This window comes from Microtus pennsylvanicus, chromosome 13 (assembly GCF_037038515.1).
Source record: "Microtus pennsylvanicus isolate mMicPen1 chromosome 13, mMicPen1.hap1, whole genome shotgun sequence".
Classification (NCBI taxonomy): domain Eukaryota; kingdom Metazoa; phylum Chordata; class Mammalia; order Rodentia; family Cricetidae; genus Microtus; species Microtus pennsylvanicus.
The window spans coordinates 78534757-78555894 of record NC_134591.1 but is presented as its reverse complement, the minus strand read 5'-3'; the positions used below and the strand labels follow the sequence as shown (position 1 = coordinate 78555894).

Below are 21138 nucleotides of genomic sequence, written 5' to 3'. Positions count from 1 at the left end.
GACACTGGTTCATCCAAGAACATGAGGCCAGCCAGGAATTCAGAATAACAAAATACAGCTTCCTGTGTGCTGTGCCCGAGGCAGTGCCATGGCTGGGCCAGAGGAAGACTTGGCACAGGCCGCAATGACACGACTCATTCTGCCTTGCACAAGAGGGGAGTGGACAAGTCATGCTGTCCCAGGGGAAGTCACTGGCTAACCCTCACGATTGTGAAGGAATCCACGGGAGGCCTGGGATTAGATGTTTACTGACGTGGCCAGCCAGTGACTGCCAAGGAATGAGGGAAGGTGCCACCGGGGTCTGTGAAGAGAACGGTGTTCCTAGGTGATGGCTTTCCCATTAGCGGGAGGGGGAGGCAGATGTGCCAGTCCCTGGGGGTACTGGCTACAGGCATCTGTGCCTGGGGTTCCCGGTAGGTGTCTGGGCTCACGGGTTGCAAGATGACAGCATGCCAGAGGCACGCTAAGCCACCAGCCTGACAGCAGCTCTTTCTAAGACAGGTGCCAACTGGTACTTGAGGCACATTCCTTCCGGTCCCTTCCCAGCCCCCCACTCTTCATCAGAACCCCACCTGCTGCTACGGGGCGGTGGCTTTGAGTCACAAAGTTGTTCTGATGTAAGCTCAGGTACAGAAAAACGTACACAAGTATGTTTGCTGCTCCAAATTCCAAGTGGACAAGGCGAGAGCCAAAAGGAGCCTGTTCAAACGTGTGGTGGCGGCAGACTCCTCGTGGCTTAGGTACAAGCATCTTGAAGTTTGATCCATGCAGGTGAAAAGCAAGCGAGCTCACACCCTCACAGTAAACGGCGCCAGGCACGCCTGAACTGTGTTTGTGTAGTTACAGGTAGAGGTGAGGCCAGCAGTGTCGACAAATGGGAACTCACCAAATTCGGCTCTCCTCCCCTTCACCCCTCCGAGCCCCCAAGCTGTTAAGACTGGGATGACTCACAGGGAACAAGGGGCCAGAACATTCTGTCAAATGACTTACACTGCCAAGAAAACAAGTCCTCAAGTGCATTTTTAGTTTGAAGAAAACTTACAAAAATACCTCAAAGCTTTGGGGGCTCAATCAAAAATGAACACTTTTGCCTTGGGGCTTTTTCTCCGTTTCAGGTGTGGCACAAGGACCCGACTACGTGGAGGCTTCGTTAAGTCTCCCCTAGAGCTCAGACAACTCTGGAGACCGCATCAGCTCCACCTTCTTGGTGCAATGAGCCTTCTGTCTTTACACTGTAGCTTTTTACAAAACGCTGATCAGAATCCCCAAATCAGTATCCGGTTTTAAAAAACAGGACCAAGAATTAGTTTGATTGTAACTAAACAACACATTATACAAGTGTTATACAGATGTCAAGTTCCCAATTTTGATAATTATATCTAAGATATCCTACAGGGCTGTAGAGATGGCTCAGCAGTAAGAACTGGCTGTTCTTCCAGAGGGCTAGGCTCGGGTCCCAGCACCCACACAGCGGCTCACAGCTGTCTGAAACACAGTTCCATACTATCTTCTGGCCTCTGTGGGTACTGCAGGCATGTGGTACAGACACATATACAGGCAAAAACCCATGCACATAAAATAAATTAAAAAAAAAAATCCAACTTGCTTAGTATGTTGGTGGGGCATAGGTGGGCCAATGGGTGTTCCAAACAGTGTGCCACACTGTGTCAAAAGCGTAAAAAGTATATTCTCAGAAGTTCAAAGGAAAACACAAAAACAAGGAAGGAAACTAAGTTGGAACTAAGGTTAAGGAAGTACCCAAGGCTCCCTGTGCCAGGCAATGCCCAGCATAGACAAGGCCGGAGGAGGCCCGAGCCCGCCTGCAGAGCTACGGCCTGCTTTGGAAGGGCCCTGCGCAGACTGCTGCTATAGTCTGGAGCCCGCCGGTCATGACCAGCACTCTCACAGCCTCGTTTCCATCCCCGGCCACTCTGGGATCAGTTCAGTGGTGTGGCCGGTAACTTTCAGCGTTCCCGCTAATTTCACTTCTCTGAAATGTTCTCCACACAACGGCCACTGTCATCCTTCCTACGACAAATCACATCGTGTTCCTCTCCCACTTAGGCTTTTGACTTGCACCCACTGCCCTTTTCCATTGCGCAGCCTACTCCCGCCTGTGGCCTGCAGCTTCTGGAACATGCCCAGCTTCTTCCTGCTTCCGGGTCTCAGACTTGCCTGCCTCCAACGACATACCTTCCAAATCACTTACCTCCAACTCTTCATCTAAGTCCCGGAGGCAGGATGGCCCTCAGTCGCTGTGTTAACACGTCAGAATCCTAGTGATGTGGATTCTGTAAGGGGAGGGAGGAAGAGGCGCTCTTCTTCCCAGATCTAACACGTGGCTGCTGCTACTGAGTGTTATCGAATGAGTTCCCAAGCTAGAATGACACCTGACACACAGGGCCCGCCACCCAGCTCTGATGGCGGCCTTTAGCAGTGGAGATTCCTTTGAAGGCTTCAAATAAGCAAGAGAAGCCAGAGTAGTCCAGACTTAGCTCAAAGTGAGTTAGATCAAGTCCGTGCACTGCGTGCTTCTCAGGAACTGCACAGCGCCCTGCACAGCACCCGACCCTCCTCACGTTACTCTTCTCACAGGAGCACCACAGCCAAGTTCTCGTAGTTCGGTAAAAACAAAGAGCGTGGTTTTACTGTGGACTCATGTGGCCCAGGCTGACCTCAAATGCCATAAGTAACCAAAGATGACCTTGACCTCCCGATCCTCCAGCCTCTGCCGCCCAGACAGTGGGCTTCTGGGCATGTGCTATCATGCCCAGTTTATGTGGTACTAGAGATAGAACCCAGGGCTGGTGAACGCTAGGCAAGCACTCTAACCGAGCCAGGTCCCAGCCACCATGCATGTTTAGAATACCCAAGTAAGTTGCTCAAATTGTCATTTAGAAACCTACAGTAAGTTTCAACATGTATTTACTTCAGAGACTCTGTCATGCTTTAAAAATAAGGTGATCAGTTGCCTGAGACATAAGAGTTTAGACAAGACTCATTATTAACGGTGTCATAAATAAGTAATATAACTTTATTAAAATGAAAAGACAATATTCAAAATAATGCAACAAAATGAATAAATCCTTTGTCCAATACTGTACACACAGTGCAGAGATCAGTGCATTGTTCTAAAGCATGTTTTAACCTTCATTTAGTTCACGCTATACAGTAAGCTTTCAATAGCTCAAATAACGCCATTCAGCAGTCGACACTGAACAGCCTGCTGGGACATTGCAGCAGTGCCCTCTGTCAGCAAGCACCTTCTCTTTGTGCTTATCCATACAAGATAAACGCATCAGAGGCTGTAAAAAAAAAAAAACTGAACAAAGCTACGTGTCTCGCTGAATCTCAGGGCAGTGAAGCAGCCAGACTGAGTTCAAAGCAGGAAGATGCTGAAGTGACCTCTGGCATTAAGACGTTCTGTGCTATTGGTCAGAAGTGTCTCACTTAAAAAGCAAACAATCCCCAGGAAATACTGAATAGGAACCAGCAACACAAGGCCAGCTTGTGTTGTACTTGTTTATTAAGCCTAAAAAAAACATACCATACATCCCCAGAGAGTAACTCTCAATCAGAGCTAATTGCTGTATTAATCTATAAAACTTGCACCCCCAACACTGACGGCCAGTACGACTCCACTGTACTTCCTTGAAAGCCTCTGCTACAACAGCCGTTTCAGTGGACGGGAAAAGCAGGACCAGCAGGGAGAGTTATTCACCAATTCTGCCATTTTCAAGATGTGAGACACACAGGTGATGACATGGTCCAGAAACCGCTGTCCTTCTCAACAAGACAAAACGCTAGAGCTACAAGTGTTTGGCCATAGAATGATTTTAACAAGACGGCACAGGCCCAGCGAAGAGCATGCCCTATCCTGTACGGAGAAGACTGCTGGGGTGGGGATGGGGGACAGGCACACGACCTATATAGCAGGCCCGAACGCCAGGAACCTTTAAACTTAACAAACACAAATTTATAATTTGATCTAACAATACTGCTTTCTTTCATCTGCTCAATTTTCACACTATCAGGAGCTGCTCCCCCAGCTTGGTTTTAATTATTCTGAATATATATTACTCTACGATAGTGACTAATTGGTTATCCTGCAGCTATGGTCTAGGGTTACACCGCACATTTATACACAGGCATGTACTGTAGTCAAATATAAAAGTCTGCCCATTCTTCCCTCCCCTCTAGCACGTCTTTAAATTACAGACTTTTCCTCCTACGCTGATCAACCAGGGACTCCCAGCGTAATAGCACCTCACGTCCCATTAAGACGGAGTCCAACTTCATCCTGCAACCTGACATTGTCCTATGAACCTCAAACTGGGAAGCTGGGAGCCATCCACTCCACGTAACTTCTGCTGAGCCACGCAGGACCTCATAGTTACGGAGAAACCACGTAGGATAAGTGTTTGCGCTTTCCGTGACTGCCCATGTCTGTTTTCATCCGGGAGGCCAGCTTTTCTGTGGCAGAAGCCATACCACAGGCAGCAGGCAATGGCTGAATTTGGGTGCTTGGGTCTGTTTCTTCCGCTTCCCTAAAATACTTCTCATACTTGTCTAGGTACGGCGGTCTCTCAGGTAGCAGGTAATAATGCGTTGAACTAACCTTCTTCCCATTTTCAATAATGGGCAGGATGCAGGGAACCTTGTTGGCAGACCCTTCGCTGCTCTGTCTTTGCAGGGCTTTGCTGCTGACATACTTGGGGTCAGGGGCAAAGCTCTGTGTGGGGGGCATGACCCCATTGAGGTAAGATGGAAGGCTTTTAGGACTTGGGGTACGGGAATTACTCCGTGACAAAGGTTCTCTTGGGGGGACTTTGGGAGGCCTGTCTTCATCACTGTATGTGTTGGAGGTCACTTCCGCAGACCACCTTCTGTAGTCTGGCTTTGCCGGCCGAGGAGGTATAGGAACCCTGGGAGGGACCTCAGGCTTGTCTTCATCTGAGCTGGGGGAAGCTCTATGTGTGTAGCTAGATATCCGGATGGCTGGCTTGTTAAATGACCCAGCTGGTCCCGAGTGAGACCTCCTTAATCTGCGATGGCTTTGAGGCGGGGGAGGGTTTGGATCTGGAACCACTCTATTCTGGTCAGATGGGCAGCTGAGATCTGCTACAGAGACAGTTGGGGTGTCAAAATATGCATAGTTGATCTGTCCGCACCCACGGAAGCTTCGCCTGCCAGGAACGCCATATCTGAAATCAGAAGGGGCACAGTCTTCTAAAAGGAAGTCCGTGTCTGAGCTGGTTAGAAATTCTACCTCACAGTCGGCCTCATCCAGAGACAGGTCTTCAGAGATGGGCAATGGGGGGAGCGGCCGAGAGCCCCGATCACATGGAGAGGCACAGGGGAAAGGGGAAGAGCAGTGTTTGATGGGTGTAAGCGGAGGTGTGGACGTGCAGACCCCATTCACCGAGAGTTTCTTAAGACCACACACAACTTGATCTTCTTCACGCTGTCCTGAGCTGTCACTTGAGGGAATAATAAGAGGAGGCAAGCTTGACTTTGGAGACGGGCCATATTCTGCAAAGAAGTGGCCACTCACCGGAGCAGACCGCGCAGCACACCCTGAAATGAAGGCACAAGCAATGCTCATCACGAGAAGTGCTACCCTTTGTCCTTCACCCCCTCAGAGGGCCCAGGACTTGCGCTCTAGTTCTCTGCCCAAGTCAGGGAAGCACCTGACTGGTGTAACCCCGAGGACACCCATGCAACCACCACAGGTATAATTAGAGCCAGAGTAGGGGAACACACGTGATCTGGTTCAAAGAACAAATTATCTCTGCCATCTCCCTTAGACATGTGCTCGGCATACACCCACACGTCCCAGGCAAGTTTTGTGACGTGTGCAAAATTCACAGAAGATGAACAGCGTATAATTTACATGAGCACCATGCTACACCAGGCCTTCCACTTAAGACATGCGACAGTACAAGGCATGCCGGGCATGAGTGAGATAAGGCGAGGTGAGGGCCTTCCTGCCAGCATATCTTAATTGAATGGCCTCATTTCTAGTGCATCCACCGGCTAAGAAGCTCTCCACAAACACCTAAGGAACATAATGTTCACGTGAAAATAACCGCCCAGTTTTCCAAGTCTGGTTAGCATGGGTACTGCTTGTACCCGCTGCTTTCAAATGTGCATTAGTGCAGGAATAAACAGCACATACAGCCCAAGGTGGTACAGAGTGAAGTCTGCGCCATACCCGAGAGCATAGCAATTCTTGACTCAGAAAACCCACACTTCCGCAGTTCCCTTAACTAGATAGAGACATCTAAGAAAAAAGTCTCTTCAGAGGCTGCGGCCACTAGGTGTCAGGCTTGTTGGAAACGGAAGCTACCTAGTTTCCTCCTCCAAAACCCAAGGCAAAGCTGAGGAGCCTGCCCGCCCCTCCGTGTGTGGCTACTCCACAGCAGATTGTCAGACATACCGAGAGTTGTTAGGTGCTCTTGAGCAGGGGACTTCAGACTGTAGGCCATGGTGATTGGATCAATATTTAGAAAGTTACTGAAAGCAAAGAAAACATCACGGTCATGAGCAAGTACAATCCCATCCTCTGTGGCGGTAGTGTCGGGAACGCGCATACAACGTGGGGCAGTCAGGCCAGTCTGGACTTACTTTTCAAACTCACTGCGACTGCCCCAGCAGGTCTTCATAGTCCCCAAGGCTTGGCCATTATGCAGAAATCCAGTTTTTAATGGGACTCGAATATCCTGAGCAGCAACTCCTGCTGTTGACATTGTGCCTCACTCTGGGATGTCTTCAAATCTGTGAAGCCCAGGGGGTTCTAAGTCAGCCAGTAGCTTTCATTCCCTGGGGAAATCAAGAAATAAGAGACCCTCTAAGTAATTCACAAATAGTATAGTCTATGCTGCCGCGTAAGGAGCTAACATCAGAGATAGGAGGAGGTGGGAAAATCTGGTTACAGACTTTCTAGTTCTCCTCATGAGGATACTTAAAATGTAGACAGCAACGTAACTGTTTTGTAAATACTAACCTGACACTTGAAACATTTTTCACAGAAGAAAGAATCCATTGCCAGAAAAGCCAGCCCTTGCTACAGAGTTTACCAGTTGCACAACAAATCACCCTCGCTTTCCAAAGCACACAGCCCTCCCTCCAGCCCACTAACTGGACCTTCTACCCCGAGGCTGTACCACAGCAGGAAGCACAGTAGATCCCACCCAGACTTCCCAAGCTAAGAAAGGAATTTTAAGCCAGGCACGGTGCATAGCTGTAATTCCAGTACTTGGGAGACTGAGGCAGGAGGATGGTGGGTTCAAGGCCAGTTTGGACTACATAGCAAGACCCTGCCTTACCCTCACCTACCCATAGGGGGAAAAACAGTAATTTTAGAAAGTACTGTGCTTCATATGCTGAGCTAGCAGTTACAGTCACTAGTGCTCACAACTGAGATTTTCCACCTACCCGCCCCACAGTCTAACATTTATCTGGACTCTGTTTTTCAGTTGGTCACAGAAGCCATATTCTCCAGTTAGTACTTGCTCAGGAGAGACAGTCATATATGAAGATCCTAGCTTCTGTTAGCTTGTGAAAATCAAGTTCTGCGAGAGCACCAGCTTCAGTGTTGGCTTTGGACAACGTCCTCCCTCCACAAGGGACATTCCTTGCATTCTCCCTTGTGAAATCCCAGTAACTCACATCCTGCTCCCCTGTAGGGCATGGATCACAGAGGCAAAAGATAGTTCGGAAACTTCAGAAGCCCCCTTACTGGACGCCACAGGTCTGAAGGCCCAGGAGCTCAACCCCTGTGGTCTTCAGATAGTCACGTGCACTTGGTGAGCTCGGCTTCTCCCCTTCACAGACAGCAGGACCTCCTCTGTGGACTGCTCAGAACACAGGCCCCTTTGAGATCTCCAAACACTCTACACCATTCTGCCATTAAATATTTGCACACCTACCAAGTGCGGACACTGCCGGCCTGAGGAGGAGAGGCGCACAATTCTGCTGGCTGGAGGGGCTCCACAGAGAGCTCCTTTTATTGTTATTATTAAATTACTCAGCACTAAGCACCCATTATCTACAAATCCCAGGTCTAATAAACTGGGCTTTGTGTCCCTACTGCCTTAATCATAGGTACCTGGGCTCAATAAGAGAATGTTTGTTATCAACTGAATATAAACTATATGGAAGGAATAAGTTTTTTTTGTTTGTTTTGTTTTTTAAGCTAATGATCTAAAAACAATCCTCCACAGATGTTTCCACAGCTGGTGTTCCAATGATGAGCCAGTGATTTTATGACAGGCTTACAATATTATTTCAAAGAGTCAAACTTTATTCCTTTCAAACCAGTCTCTCAAAGATACATGACACATAGGTCATGTGTCACTTAAGGAGCCTTGTCAGCGGGTGGTTTCTACGTCTTGGTTTTCAGATTACTGAAATGAAGCAGAGGTGTTACTGACCATAAAGTAATAATTTAAAAACACATTTTTACTTTGGAAAGGGCTCGTCTCTCCCTATGTCTGTCAAGCCTTTTCTAAACACTGGCGAGCCTGAGAGACTGCAGGGAAAGGACCTGTGGAGATGTGAAAATGAAAGGCGAGATGGGAGGAAGGACGTGGTGTTTAAGTAGTTTGGGAGCGCACGTTTGAAGATTGTTGGTCCCGATTACAGGCCGATGCTGCGGGGGATCCTGCAGGCCCAGCCCCCACCTGTCGGCACGCCAACGAGTCCGACTAGTAATTACTGTGTCAGCCTCCTAATGCCATCCCCAGCTTAGCTTTCAACAGAGTGATTGTGTAACTATCGCCTCTGCTCAAGTTGCCTTGGAACCCTAAACTTATATTTCAGTGCTCACTTAAAATTATTTACATGTTCTAGAAAAAGTTATTTTTTATTCTTTGTTTCCATCACCTACTCGTTAGCTTTCTTAAGGAAAAAAATTTTTTTTTTAGTATAAAAAGAATTGTGTTCACTAAGCCAGCTCACTTCTGACCACAATAGTGCCTTTGTGTATTCATAGAAGGTGACCTGCCTCTAAATTTCAATGGGGAATTGTGAATGGGCCATGTTATGAAACTATCCGAACTTCCTACTTGCTTGCATGGCAGAAGCAAGGAGAGCAATATAACCGCGGTGTTCTCATCTGTGGAAATAACTTCAGGCTGTAAACCGAGAGCAGCATGCCACAGGTTTAAGGTGTAGATCACACAGTCTCTCTAGAGTTAAACTAAGGTTAGAAGACCAACTGAAAATCTTCTACCTATCTTAAAAAAACAAAAAACAAGACTAATATTTAGGCTGTATATTCCTGGTGGGGGCAGAGAAACCGACCTGGTCACACGTCACTCAAGTGAAACCTGACTAACGCTGCAATGTTTTAAATTTTATTCAAGCTCTTATAACTAAAGTTAGCTCTACCTCTCCATCCGTGAAGACAATAAGCAGAGGTACACTGATGTACGAGTATCCATACCTAAAAGTACAAGATGACGTCCTGCTGCAAAACCCAAGAACAGCAAAGTGAACGCTGCTCCAGGTAGCACAGCACAGACCAGGCCCCAAAGACCCGTGGGCATGACATAACTCACACAGTCATGAGGGAACGTTAGCACTGTCAGGGAGGCAAATGCAGTGTGGACTGCCAACCCTCGCTTCTCGGCAGCGCTTCCTACTCTTCAAATCATTTCATTCATTTCTAGGGCTTCAACTCCACAGACAACTCTGAAACAGGTGAGTGCAACCTGGCTTCAACTTTGCATTTCTTACTGTCTGGTGATTATCTTTCCACTTGGATGGGCCTCTGGCATCTTACAGTCTCCAAACCCCAATTCCTTCTGTTTCTTAACTCAGCCCCCTTTCTGGTTCAGAAGGATCCCATTTCCTGAGGTGCCACTGTTAGCCTAAGTAAGGCCACGATGCATTCACCTGCCAACCCCATACACAGTCCCTACACCTCCAAGTCTCTCTTCCCCTTACTGCTTCCAACTGGCCTCCAGTCTGAAAATACTTAAACCACCAACAGGATCAGATCAATGTTCCTCAATTGCCACCCCAAAAAGAACCCATAAAGGCTCTAAAAGCTCCCTACCCGTTACAGAAGACCTCCACAGTGAGGCCTTACTTAATCTACCGTTTCAGCTCTCGCTCTTCTCCTATGCTTTAAGGCTGCTCTTCTCATACTGTGCTCTCAACAACACCCCTCCCCTTTACTAAAAGCCAGAGCCATGTCTCTCTGCTCCTGGCTATTCTATGCTGTGCCCAGGTTTCCCTCTCACCCTCCAAATCCAGAACTGGCGGTGCACATTTAGTTTAGTACATATTAAGTGAACACTGTGAAAACAGCCGCCTCAGACTGTAAAACACAACCACATGAGATGTTCCTCAGGCTAAAGAAAGGAGCGAAGGGAAAAAGCAAAAAAAAAAAAAAAAAAAAAAAAAAGTTATGGGATCAACTCAGTATCATTAGAGCGGTGAGACGGGCAGTAATACTCTAACACACTTAGGGTACCCTAGAGCCCCCCGAATCCAGAGCGGGCAGTGTGGAGACTAAGCAAATGTCTGAAGAGTCCTTAGTATGCACTTAGAGCAGTGAGGACAAACTGGACCCTTCCTTATATACCACTCCTGTGGGACTGTAATCCACTCACCTTGCTTTTGTTGCTACTTTGTTACTTTCTTTCAAAAATAGAAGTCATGCTACACCAACAGCTCACTGCGCAGGGCTTTCTAAGGTGAATGCACATGGCTTCATCTTGAAAACACTCACTTTGGAACTGCTTTAACACACAAAGCCAGGCTACCTTAAGGCCGTAACCTAGATATGCTTACCTTGCCGTGAGATCTCACTAATACATCTCAAGAGCTATCCCTGGGAGGAGGAGGGGCACATTTTTGTCTTACAACTCATCCAGCTCTGCCCAGTGCTTCCTTATTTAAGAGTGTGATGTAATTTCCTTCTCTCAGTCTGCTTCTAGAACCTGATTTATGTTTATCAAGAATGATAACTGGTCTTTTCAGCTGCATTTAACAATCACCTGACTACTTCTATAACCAACGAAGAAATAACATAACTATACGGCCAAGATTTATCACAAGAAACTGATTAGAACTGGACACGTGATATGACTTTCACTCCTCCCCAAATATGCCACTGTCTATGCTAACACACACACACACACACACACACACACACACACACACACACACACACAGTCTGATTACCTTTGAGAGAAAATGGAAATCAGTTTTACTGGCTGTTTTATCAACTTTTATTAATAATCTGAGAAAAATGACTTAGCACCCGCCTGCATGCTCAGCACTGTTGCAGTCATGCAGGAGGAGCTAAAAATCATAGACTAGGCCATACTTCTAGTCAATCAGCGGCACAAAGTGACATGTGTCTTCCTGGCTGCGGAAGCAGTTTGGATCAGGCAGGTGGTGTCACCGCACTGATTTACAGAAAGCACAAGGGCAATCTGCACAGACATTTCAAGAGCAAAGATTTTCAGATTTCATTTTAAAAGCTATGATTTGGGAATAGGGAAAGAAAGAGGCAAGCTAAGAAAATTTCTTCGTGCCAGTGTTGGCACACGGCTTTATCCTAGCACTCTGGAGGCAGAGGCAGGTGGGGCAGATGTCTGTGAGTTCAAGGCCAGCCTGGTCTACAAGAGCTAGTTCCAGGACAGGCTCCAAAATTACACAGAGAAACCCTGTCTCAAAAAACAAAACGAAAAACAAAAAAAATTTGTTATATGCTTACTGTGAAAAGGCAGAAATGGCTTTTATATTAGATGCATGAATGACTTTTTAAATAAAAATCAAGTAAAATGTGACACTTTCAGCAAATATTAAAATGCTGTTCAAAAGGATAAAATTAAAATGAAGAGTTGTGCATTTTCAACACCACTCCTCAGAGGGCCTTAAATGTACCCCCCCCATTTCTCAACACCACTCCTCAGAGGGCCTTAAATGTACCCCCCCACTTCTCAACACCACTCCTCAGAGGGCCTTAAATGTACCCCCCCATTTCTCAACACCACTCCTCAGAGGGCCTTAAATGTACCCCCCCCGTTTCTCAACACCATTCCTCAGAGGGCCTTAAATGTACCCCCCCATTTCTCAACACCGTTCCTCAGAGGGCCTTAAATGTACCCCCCCATTTCTCAACAACACTCCTCAGAGGGCCTTAAATGTACCTCCCCATTTCTCAACACCACTCCTCAGAGGGCCTTAAATGTACTCTCCCATTTCTCAATACCATTCCTCAGAGGGCCTTAAATGTACCCCCCCATTTCTCAACACCATTCCTCAGAGGGCCTTAAATTAACCCCCCCCCCCATTTCTGGCCCACTTGCAGGTGGTGAAAATGAAGGCTATAAGGAAAATAATTTATACCCATACTGTCAAAATAATAATCAAAGGCTAGAACTTCTTCAACAATCCAGAAAACTCCTAGCTAAGCACCTTCATTCATTCACCATAATCAACAAACAGCCCTGTAACCCCGTTTGTCTCTCAGGATTTTAGGGCAATACAGTTACAGGAGGGCAGCCAACAATGTGTTGTTTTGCCACTGGTATTTTTCCTACAGCACCACAATCAACAGTAGCATCCACAAACACAGGTGAGCACACACAGGACAGAAGACTATTCCTTTCGGACATAATACTTCATACCTGAGAAAGATCTGTGGGTTCTGTTGTAATCTTAATGACAATGAGCACAGTAGTCTAATGATGGGAAGTGAGTCTTTAAAACTTCAAGTTTATTTAACAAGCATTTAAATAACCCAATGGACCACTCCAGACTGTTAAAGTGAATACACAGGCGCTACTAATAACTAACATCCGGGACACTGTCAGGAAGCCTTTTCAGGGTTTTGTCCTTGCACCAACCCTGTAAGGTGGGTGTGTGACCATCACTACTCTCAATTACACTTGAGGAGCCTCTGGAACCTGATCCCTCGCAGATCTGGTGAGCCACAGTAATGCCAAGGCTTCCTCCAGGAAGCCTGGCTTCGAAGTTCAGGTTCTTGATCATACTCCAGCCTCTCTTCTACTCCCAGAGGCTCTTCAAACTGATGGGCTAAAAATTACTTAAGATACACACTTGACTGCTATGGGGAAGGTGGAGACATTTCTGGAGGGATTCTATTTGGTAACAGTATTTCCTTGAGTAACCCAAAGCCTATGAATGTTCCCATTTCACTGCCTCAAATTTCCCTACTAAAAAGTCATCAATTATGTATTTGGCCTTAGATATCTAAAATGAGCAGATGGTGGTATAAACTAACCTTCTAGATCACTGAAGTAATTCTTTGACAGTCCTTATCTTTACTGTTATAATGATGCCCCACAACGGGCTCTGTATACATAGTTATTTGATGTGGCGTGTGTCTACTTGTAAAAGGGCTACCACCTATATCCAAATAGGCTTCTTTTTAACATTCTCATAGCATGGATCCCAATGATGCCATTATGACTTGGCTCTATCATGAAACCTGGAATTCAGTAACAGAAGTATTTTATCTGTAAGGCACTCTACAAATTACAAAGCACTTTCTTATATATTATCTCACTTGGTCCCCACAACACCCCTCTAAGAGGAGGCAGGAATTATAAACTCCATTTTGCTAATGAGGAAATAAAGCAGGCTGAGAAAAAGACTATCCGAGTTATCCTGTGTGTAAGCCAGCCATTCTGGGCTATCCTGCGTGTGAGCCAGCCATTCTGGGCTATCCTGCGTGTGAGCTAGCCAGTCTGGGCTATCCTGCGTGTGAGCCAGCCAGTCTGGGCTATCCTGCGTGTGAGCCAGCCAGTCTGGGCTATCCTGCGTGTGAGCCAGCCAGTCTGGGCTATCCTGCGTGTGAGCCAGCCAGTCTGGGCTATCCTGCGTGTGAGCCAGCCAGTCTGGGCTATCCTGCGTGTGAGCCAGCCAGTCTGGGCTATCCTGCGTGTGAGCCAGCCAGTCTGGGCTATCCTGCGTGTGAGCCAGCCAGTCTGGGCTATCCTGCGTGTGAGCCAGCCAGTCTGGGCTATCCTGCGTGTGAGCCAGCCAGTCTGGGCTATCCTGCGTGTGAGCTAGCCAGTCTGGGCTATCCTGCGTGTGAGCCAGCCAGTCTGGGCTATCCTGTGTGTGAGCTAGCCATTCTGGGCTATCCTGCGTGTGAGCCAGCCATTCTGGGCTATCCTGCGTGTGAGCTAGCCAGTCTGGGCTATCCTGCGTGTGAGCCAGCCAGTCTGGGCTATCCTGCGTGTGAGCCAGCCAGTCTGGGCTATCCTGCGTGTGAGCCAGCCAGTCTGGGCTATCCTGCGTGTGAGCCAGCCATTCTGGGCTATCCTGCGTGTGAGCTAGCCAGTCTGGGCTATCCTGCGTGTGAGCTAGCCAGTCTGGGCTATCCTGTGTGTGAGCTAGCCAGTCTGGGCTATCCTGCGTGTGAGCTAGCCAGTCTGGGCTATCCTGCGTGTGAGCCAGCCAGTCTGGGCTATCCTGCGTGTGAGCTAGCCAGTCTGGGCTATCCTGCGTGTGAGCTAGCCAGTCTGGGCTATCCTGTGTGTGAGCTAGCCAGTCTGGGCTATCCTGCGTGTGAGCTAGCCAGTCTGGGCTATCCTGCGTGTGAGCCAGCCAGTCTGGGCTATCCTGCGTGTGAGCCAGCCAGTCTGGGCTATCCTGCGTGTGAGCTAGCCAGTCTGGGCTATCCTGTGTGTGAGCTAGCCAGCATTTTCCACACTGCACTTTCACCACACGCCTCTTCTCTGTGGTATCATCACTTTAGGCAGCCTGGCCTCTTCTAACGCTCTTGCTTGCCTAAATAAAGTGATGCTATACAAAGGAGGAATAGTTAAAACCTGTATGTTAGCTAGCTGCAAAGACAGAAACTGGTACTCAACTTCCTTCAGGCCAAATTCTTAGAGAGCAAACATGAATTCTTTTCACAAGTACATGCTGGATGATGCTTCTTCTGGACCAGAGACTACATCAGATGAAGAACAGTGGTTGCTGCCTGAAGAAACCCTCCATCCAATGGGGATGGGGATAACAAACAATTTCAGATGGTGATAACTCTCAAGGAAACGAACAGGGCACAGCGACAGGGCAGGGAGGCAGAGAACTTATTTACACAGGTGGTCGGGGAGGCCTCACTAGACAGGTGACTCTCTGAACCGATTTCTTAAAGGACAGAGAAGGGAGGCATGAAATGAGGTAGAAGAACCTTCCATGTGGAGTAAGAATCTGTACTTAGTGAAGTTTCTTCTTAGCTATGTGTTGTTAGTAAGAGCTTTTTTTTTCCCCTTGTTTTTGTTTTTCTCTTTGTAACAGTCCTAGCTGTCCTGGAACTAGCTCTGTAGACCAGGTTGGCCTTGAACTCACAGCAGTCTCTGCCTCGTGAGTGCTGGGATTAAAGGCGGGAGCCACCACTGCCTGGTGCTAATAAGAGCTTTTGAACAGTAACTTCTAGTCCTTGTCGTTCTGTTTCAAATGGAAAAGACCTCTAGTTCCGGACTGTAAAAGATCTATTCACTGAGGCCTGAACACCAGTCAGTCTGCAATCCCCTGCCCCTGATTTGATATTCTAAAATGAACTAAATTATCAATATGACTACAAATCTCACCTTGTGAAGTTTGAATCCCACACTAACTTTTTCTCAACACCAATCCTGTTAAGTTAGTAATTTACTTTTTGGATTATGACGTTCACCAGTTTTATCCACACTTAATCAAGTTTAAACTGTGTGAACAATGTCAGCATACCACAACTGAACTGGGCTTATCTAGAGAATTATTATTCATTAGCTTTCACAAAGCATGGCCAACACCTGCAAAGGATGCTGTGCGCACCCTGATGACGAGGGACCAGTTCCTGTTTATGGAGGCTGAGTGGAGTTGCGTCTCTAGTGGAGGGAGCCAATGACATTCAAATTCCAGGAATTACCCTGGGCACCACCTTTCCCCTCCTCTGCTCACCTCTCTAAAGCAACTTGATGGTATGCTGACAATCAGGTCAGTTGCAAGCATGTTAGATTGCACCTGTAATTTAGGGAACTTGCATTTACAAGCTACTATTAGTATGAGCAGAAAGGCAGTATTATCTAGTACAACTCTGGAGAAGCGGCAATAAAGAGTATCATTAGGAAAAAAAAAAGAAACAAAAACACCTAAAGACTACAACATAATTAAGTCACACAAATGGCTCAAAAGTTTCTATTGTAAACCCAAAGTAGGAGATCCAACTTGTTAAAAATTGGTAATTCTACTTCTCAAAAATATGAGTAATTCAGACATTTCATAAGAGCCATTAAAAAGGAACAGATTTTTCTTTCCAAACTTTATCAGTGCCTGGGCCAATCCCATTGAGTCTTAAAATGTGAGCCACGCTTCTCAGCATTTATTTATCAACATCAGCTACGTGCAAGGCTGCGGAAAATAAAAGCTCTCCAAGGCAGAGTGCCTGCCCTTAAGGAGTTTATCATCTAATGCATCTGCCAAGATAGAGTTTTCACCACTTACTAGCAAACACCCGCCAGAACAGAGGACGTGGAGGCAATGAGAATGTCCAGTTCCTGTTTAAAAACCTTCATGTGTTTCCTTCCAACCTTCTAATATCCAGAAAGGGATGGACTGATAACAATCAGCCATAACTGCCAGGTTAGTAAAAATCCAGCTTACTATTTTTGTTTTTATAAAATTTGCCCTTTTGCTGATACAGGTATTTAGGCCACCTTTGGTCTCTTAAGCAAAATCTTTCTTAAAGCTCCCTAACTACATACAGGTTTTAAGAAAGGTTTTTAACAAAGGGCAGGCAGGCACAGCAAAGCCAGAAGTTCCACTCTTCGGAGATGAGGACCCACTACACCCAGAGAGACTGGAGGAACTTTAAAACTGTAGAGCCCTTCTTTTATTCCCCCACCCCCAGGAGGTTTAAAGAAAAAAAAAAAAGCAATTTCTACCTCACCTTTCTTCACCCCAGACAGTTGCCTGGAAACCAGTCCTGCCCTACCTGTGTTGCAGGTGTACCTCCCGTCACAGCTCTTTTAAAGCTACAGTCTCTATTCTTACTACACTCAAGTTTATGACTAACAGTCTATTCACATTTTTATCAGGTAGGAGACTGGTTTCTTTCAAGCAGTGATGAAATCCTAATAAAGACCGAGGAAGCACCCATCCAGCACCACCAATCACGGTTAATTTGAACAAAGATACGACATATATATATAATATATATATTATGTATATAAATACATGATACTGCCAAGGAGCCTTTGCGATCGAACTCTGCAGCTTTGTGTAATATTTAATTCATTTAAGGCAGAGAATCACGTTCCTGGAGAGGAAAAGGCCACAGAACAACTCGGATGAGTTGGGGGAAAAAAAAGAGGCAATGACCTTCCTCGCCGAGTCGGACTGCGATTCAAAACTGGTACCAACCGGGGACTAGCCATCTCCGAGCCCGCAACAGCTTCTCGCTGGAGCTTTCTGGGCCGGACTGACGGGGGTGCGCGGGGTGCTCGGAAGCTCCGCCGCATCCCCCGGCCGCAGAAGACCCTGCAGCCGCCGCTCCGGAGCCCCGGACTGGGGAGACGTGTCGTGTGCGAGCGGGGGCATGGCCCCGGCGGGAAGCCCAGAGCGCCCCGGCCCGCGGCTCCTAGCGCGCCCCGGCCCCATCCCCTGAAAGCAGCGCGGCCGCCGTCCCCGGTCCAGCCCGCCCGCTCGCCCTCCCTCCGCGCCCCCGGCCCCGCCGGCGTCCCGGGCTCCCCGACCCCCGCCAGGCCCCTTACCCCCGGGGAGCGGGGCCCCGCGGCGCCCTCCCGCGCATGTCCGTTCCGGCTGGCTCAGAGCCGCGGGCTCAGGGGCCCGAGCATCGCGCAGGCGCCTCGCCGCTCTCTCGCCTTCTCTTTCTCTCCCTCTCTCTCCGCTCGCTCGTAGGCTTGCTAGTGCCCGCCTCGCTCTCGGCGCCCGCTCACCACACTGCACCACTCGCACCACTCGCTCGCCCAGCTTCGCACTCGGCCGCCGCCGCAGCCGCCGCCGCGGCCGCCGCCCGTATATATAGGGTGAGTGACAGCGTACGTCGCCGCTCCCGGCCCCGCCTCCCCCGTTCAGCCAATCAGGGCGGCCGGCTGCTTAAAGGGGCAATGCCGCGTCCGAAGCGTTTGTGTGGGGCCCGCCGGGCATCGGCAACAGCCTCATCTCCGGAGGGGATGTTTCTGACGGGGGTTACCTCTGTGCGAACTGCCGAGCCCCGAGGACACTGAATTTTCCTCAGAAGGCTGTGCGCAGCTCTGTTTCCAGCCCCGGGAAGGAAGTGGCGCTGAGGTGCCCCTGGGCCAAGGAAGCCCTCTGGGGGGCGGAGGAAAGCAGGGGCTTGGGACGATGAGGGGCACCCTGAGGTGCAGTGAGGGACGGTGAGGGACAGGAGAGGACTCTAGGGGACAGGAGAGGAGTCTGGGGTAAAGTGGGGGACAGGAGAGGACACGGAGGGACAGTGAGGTACAGGAGAGGACACTGGGGGACAGTGAGGGACAGAAGAGGACTCGGGGGACAGGAGAGGACTCCGGGGGACAGTGAGGGACAGAAGAGGACACGGAGGGACAGTGAGGTACAGGAGAGGACACTGGGGGACAGTGAGGGACAGAAGAGGACTCGGGGGACAGGAGAGGACTCGGGGGACAGGAGAGGACTCCGGGGGACAGTGAGGGACAGGAGAGGACCCTAGGGGACAGGAGAGGACTCCGGGGGACAGTGAGGGACAGGAGAGGACCCTAGGGGACAGGAGAGGACTCCGGGGGACAGTGAGGGACAGAAGAGGACTCGGGGGACAGGAGAGGACTCCGGGGGACAGTGAGGGACAGAAGAGGACCCTAGGGGACATGAAGGGACTCAGGGGACAGTGAAGAACAGGAGAGGACCCTAGGAGGCAGGAGAGGACTCTGGGGGACAGTGAGGGACAGGAGAGGACTCTAGGGGACAGGAGAGGACTCTGGGGGACAGTGAGGGACAGGAGAGGACTCTAGGAGACAGGAGAGGACTCTGGGGGACAGTGAGGGACAGGAGAGGACTCTAGGGGACAGGAGAGGACTCTGGGGGACAGTGAGGGACAGGAGAGGACATGAGGTACAGTGAGGGAGAGTTGAGGGCTGGCAAGGAGAGTGGAGGGGACAATGAGGAACAGCAAGGGACAGTGAAGGATGTCAGGGCACTACAGCCAGGGATGGAGGTGGAGGACGAGGGAGAAAGTGGCCGAGAACTGAGGGGCAGTGGGGAACAGCATGAGACTGAAGACAGGAAGGGACAGCGAGGGATGGCGAAGGCAGCAAGGCCACCAGGATACAGCAGGAGATGCTGCAGGAACCTGAAGCCAGTGGGCAGTGAGTGCCTGGCTAAGGACAGGAAGGGATGGAAGGGGCAGCGAGGAGCAGGGTGAGCCACTGCAGGACATACAGGGCACTGTGACAATTAATATGGGTGACCAAAGGACAATGAGAACGTGAGGGACAGTATAGGAAGGTGACATACAGCAGGGAGAGAGCTCAGTGGACAGGATCAGGGAGGCCTCACTCCCCATCCCTGGCCTGGGGCAAAGCTAGGCTGCACTTGGGGCACCTCCCTCAAGCCTGTCCCCAGCCCTCTTGGTTTACCTGTCCAGCTCCTGCTGTTCTCCATGTCTCTCGGCCCCAGGGTGGCCACTGGTGCCCAAGGACAAAACGCCATCAAGTCTCCAGGGAGGAGGTTTCTTGGGGCCGAAATCCTGTGATGCAACTCAGGTTTATAGTTTAACCGTAAAATAAATAATACAACGATAAACCAAGAGTAGTTAAAGAAAAAAAGCAAACAGAACGAAGCCCTTCAGTTTGAGCGAGTACAAATCTCCCTAATGGTGTTCCACAGAGGAGAGGCCACAGACCTGTGGCTGACCTCTGTGGTCCGCACAGAGCCCTCTGGCACTCCAGCAAGAATGCTTGATAGTTATATGCTTAGCACTGCCTAATTGAGCCAGTTTAACATATGGAATGAGGCTCTGGCCTCGTTATCTGGTTAACTATTAACTTTGTGCCCCGTGAAATGATTTGCCTTTTCCAGTATTGACTTGCATTTTTCTTCATTTAACTCAAAGGCCTAATTTTGAATTCAAGGCCTTAAAACACCAGATTTAAAAAAAAAAAAAAAAGAAAAGAAAGAAAAGAAAAGAAAAATCTCAAGTATTCCTTTGCCTGTTCTCAGCAACTGACGGCCCCGACTGGTCTGTAGGGACTGGTTGGACCGTTTTCACGGCCACGCTTCTAGACATTCTGTTTGTTCTTCTTCTCACTGCCTTTCACATAATAAGTATTTTAATCTTACGGAAATTAGTTATTGCCAAATTAGCTAGATATTTATTATTTCCTTGCTTGTTTAGGTTTTGGTGGGTTCTGAGACACAGTTTACTCTGTAGCCCAAGCTGGCCTAGAACTCACTGTATAGCTCGGGCTAACCTCATCCAGTTAAACTAGGCTTTGAGAGTCACAGGAAGTCCCACATGCCCCCCACCTTTTATGTTCTGGTTTACCCATAGGCTACCCTCCCCTTCTCTCTCTCTCCCTCTCCTCTTCCACCCCGCTGTGTGTATGTGTGTGTGTTTAAAACATCTACCTGAGAACATCTTTCAGACTTCATAGTACAGCATTTACTGAATGGGGACTTCAATGAGGTTCAGTTTCATCCAGAAAGAACCCTACTTACTCTCTTTCTAGTCCACACAATACAGTTGTAATTCGTGCTCTAGCCTGACTGGCTTGCCTTTATATCCCCCTATTCATAAAACAGTGATAATCACCAAAGCAACCCTGGAACACACCCCTTCTGTGAGAAAGACATCAACAAGATACTTAGTCTACCTTGTGAGCTGTGGGGTGTGCTAAGGTTTTGGTGAATTATATTTAAAAAAAAAATCACAATTTTTTTTTTTTAGTAATGCATGATTGATCTGGCTTTTCTCTTCGGATCTACTTTAAACTTGAAAAAATAAACATTTAGCTTACGCTTTTTTGGGGAGGAAGGAATTAGAATTTCGACTTCACCGACTTTACCCCACCGTTATTCTTCTAATGGCCCTTGCTCAGTCGTGGAGAAGTTCTGTGGGGAAACTTATACTCCACAGGCTGCCTAATAGTATTTTATAACCGCACT

General features: G+C 48.4%; 1 protein-coding gene across 3 annotated transcripts; it reads right to left on the bottom strand.

Moving 5' to 3' along the window:
• Window positions 1–3013: 3013 nt before the first annotated feature.
• Window positions 3014–19857, bottom strand: Errfi1 (ERBB receptor feedback inhibitor 1). 3 transcript variants are annotated; one of them, XM_075945276.1, is made up of 5 exons: window positions 17751–18001; window positions 8468–8548; window positions 6628–6822; window positions 6440–6516; window positions 3014–5577 (listed from the first exon to the last, which is right to left on the bottom strand). In XM_075945276.1, exons 3-5 carry the CDS (start codon window positions 6747–6749, stop codon window positions 4394–4396), a joined length of 1383 nt encoding a protein of 460 aa, XP_075801391.1. In that variant the 5' UTR covers window positions 6750–6822; window positions 8468–8548; window positions 17751–18001; the 3' UTR covers window positions 3014–4393. The 3 variants fall into 3 exon arrangements, with proteins under 3 accessions (XP_075801391.1, XP_075801390.1, XP_075801389.1); XM_075945275.1 differs by lacking the exons at window positions 8468–8548; window positions 17751–18001 and adding an exon at window positions 19611–19857; XM_075945274.1 differs by lacking the exon at window positions 8468–8548.
• Between the last annotated feature and the right edge of the window lie 1281 nt (window positions 19858–21138).

Excerpts from the sequence above, each read along its gene's own strand:
- Errfi1 (XM_075945275.1), bottom strand. The coding sequence starts at position 6,749 with ATGTCAACAGCAGGAGTTGCTGCTCAGGATATTCGAGTCCCATTAAAA. Across the intron at positions 6,517-6,627 it reads AGTCGCAGTGAGTTTGAAAA|TAACTTTCTAAATATTGATC; the intron begins GTAAGTCCAGAC and ends CTTTGCTTTCAG. Across the intron at positions 5,578-6,439 it reads AGAGCACCTAACAACTCTCG|GGTGTGCTGCGCGGTCTGCT; the intron begins GTATGTCTGACA and ends CCTTCATTTCAG.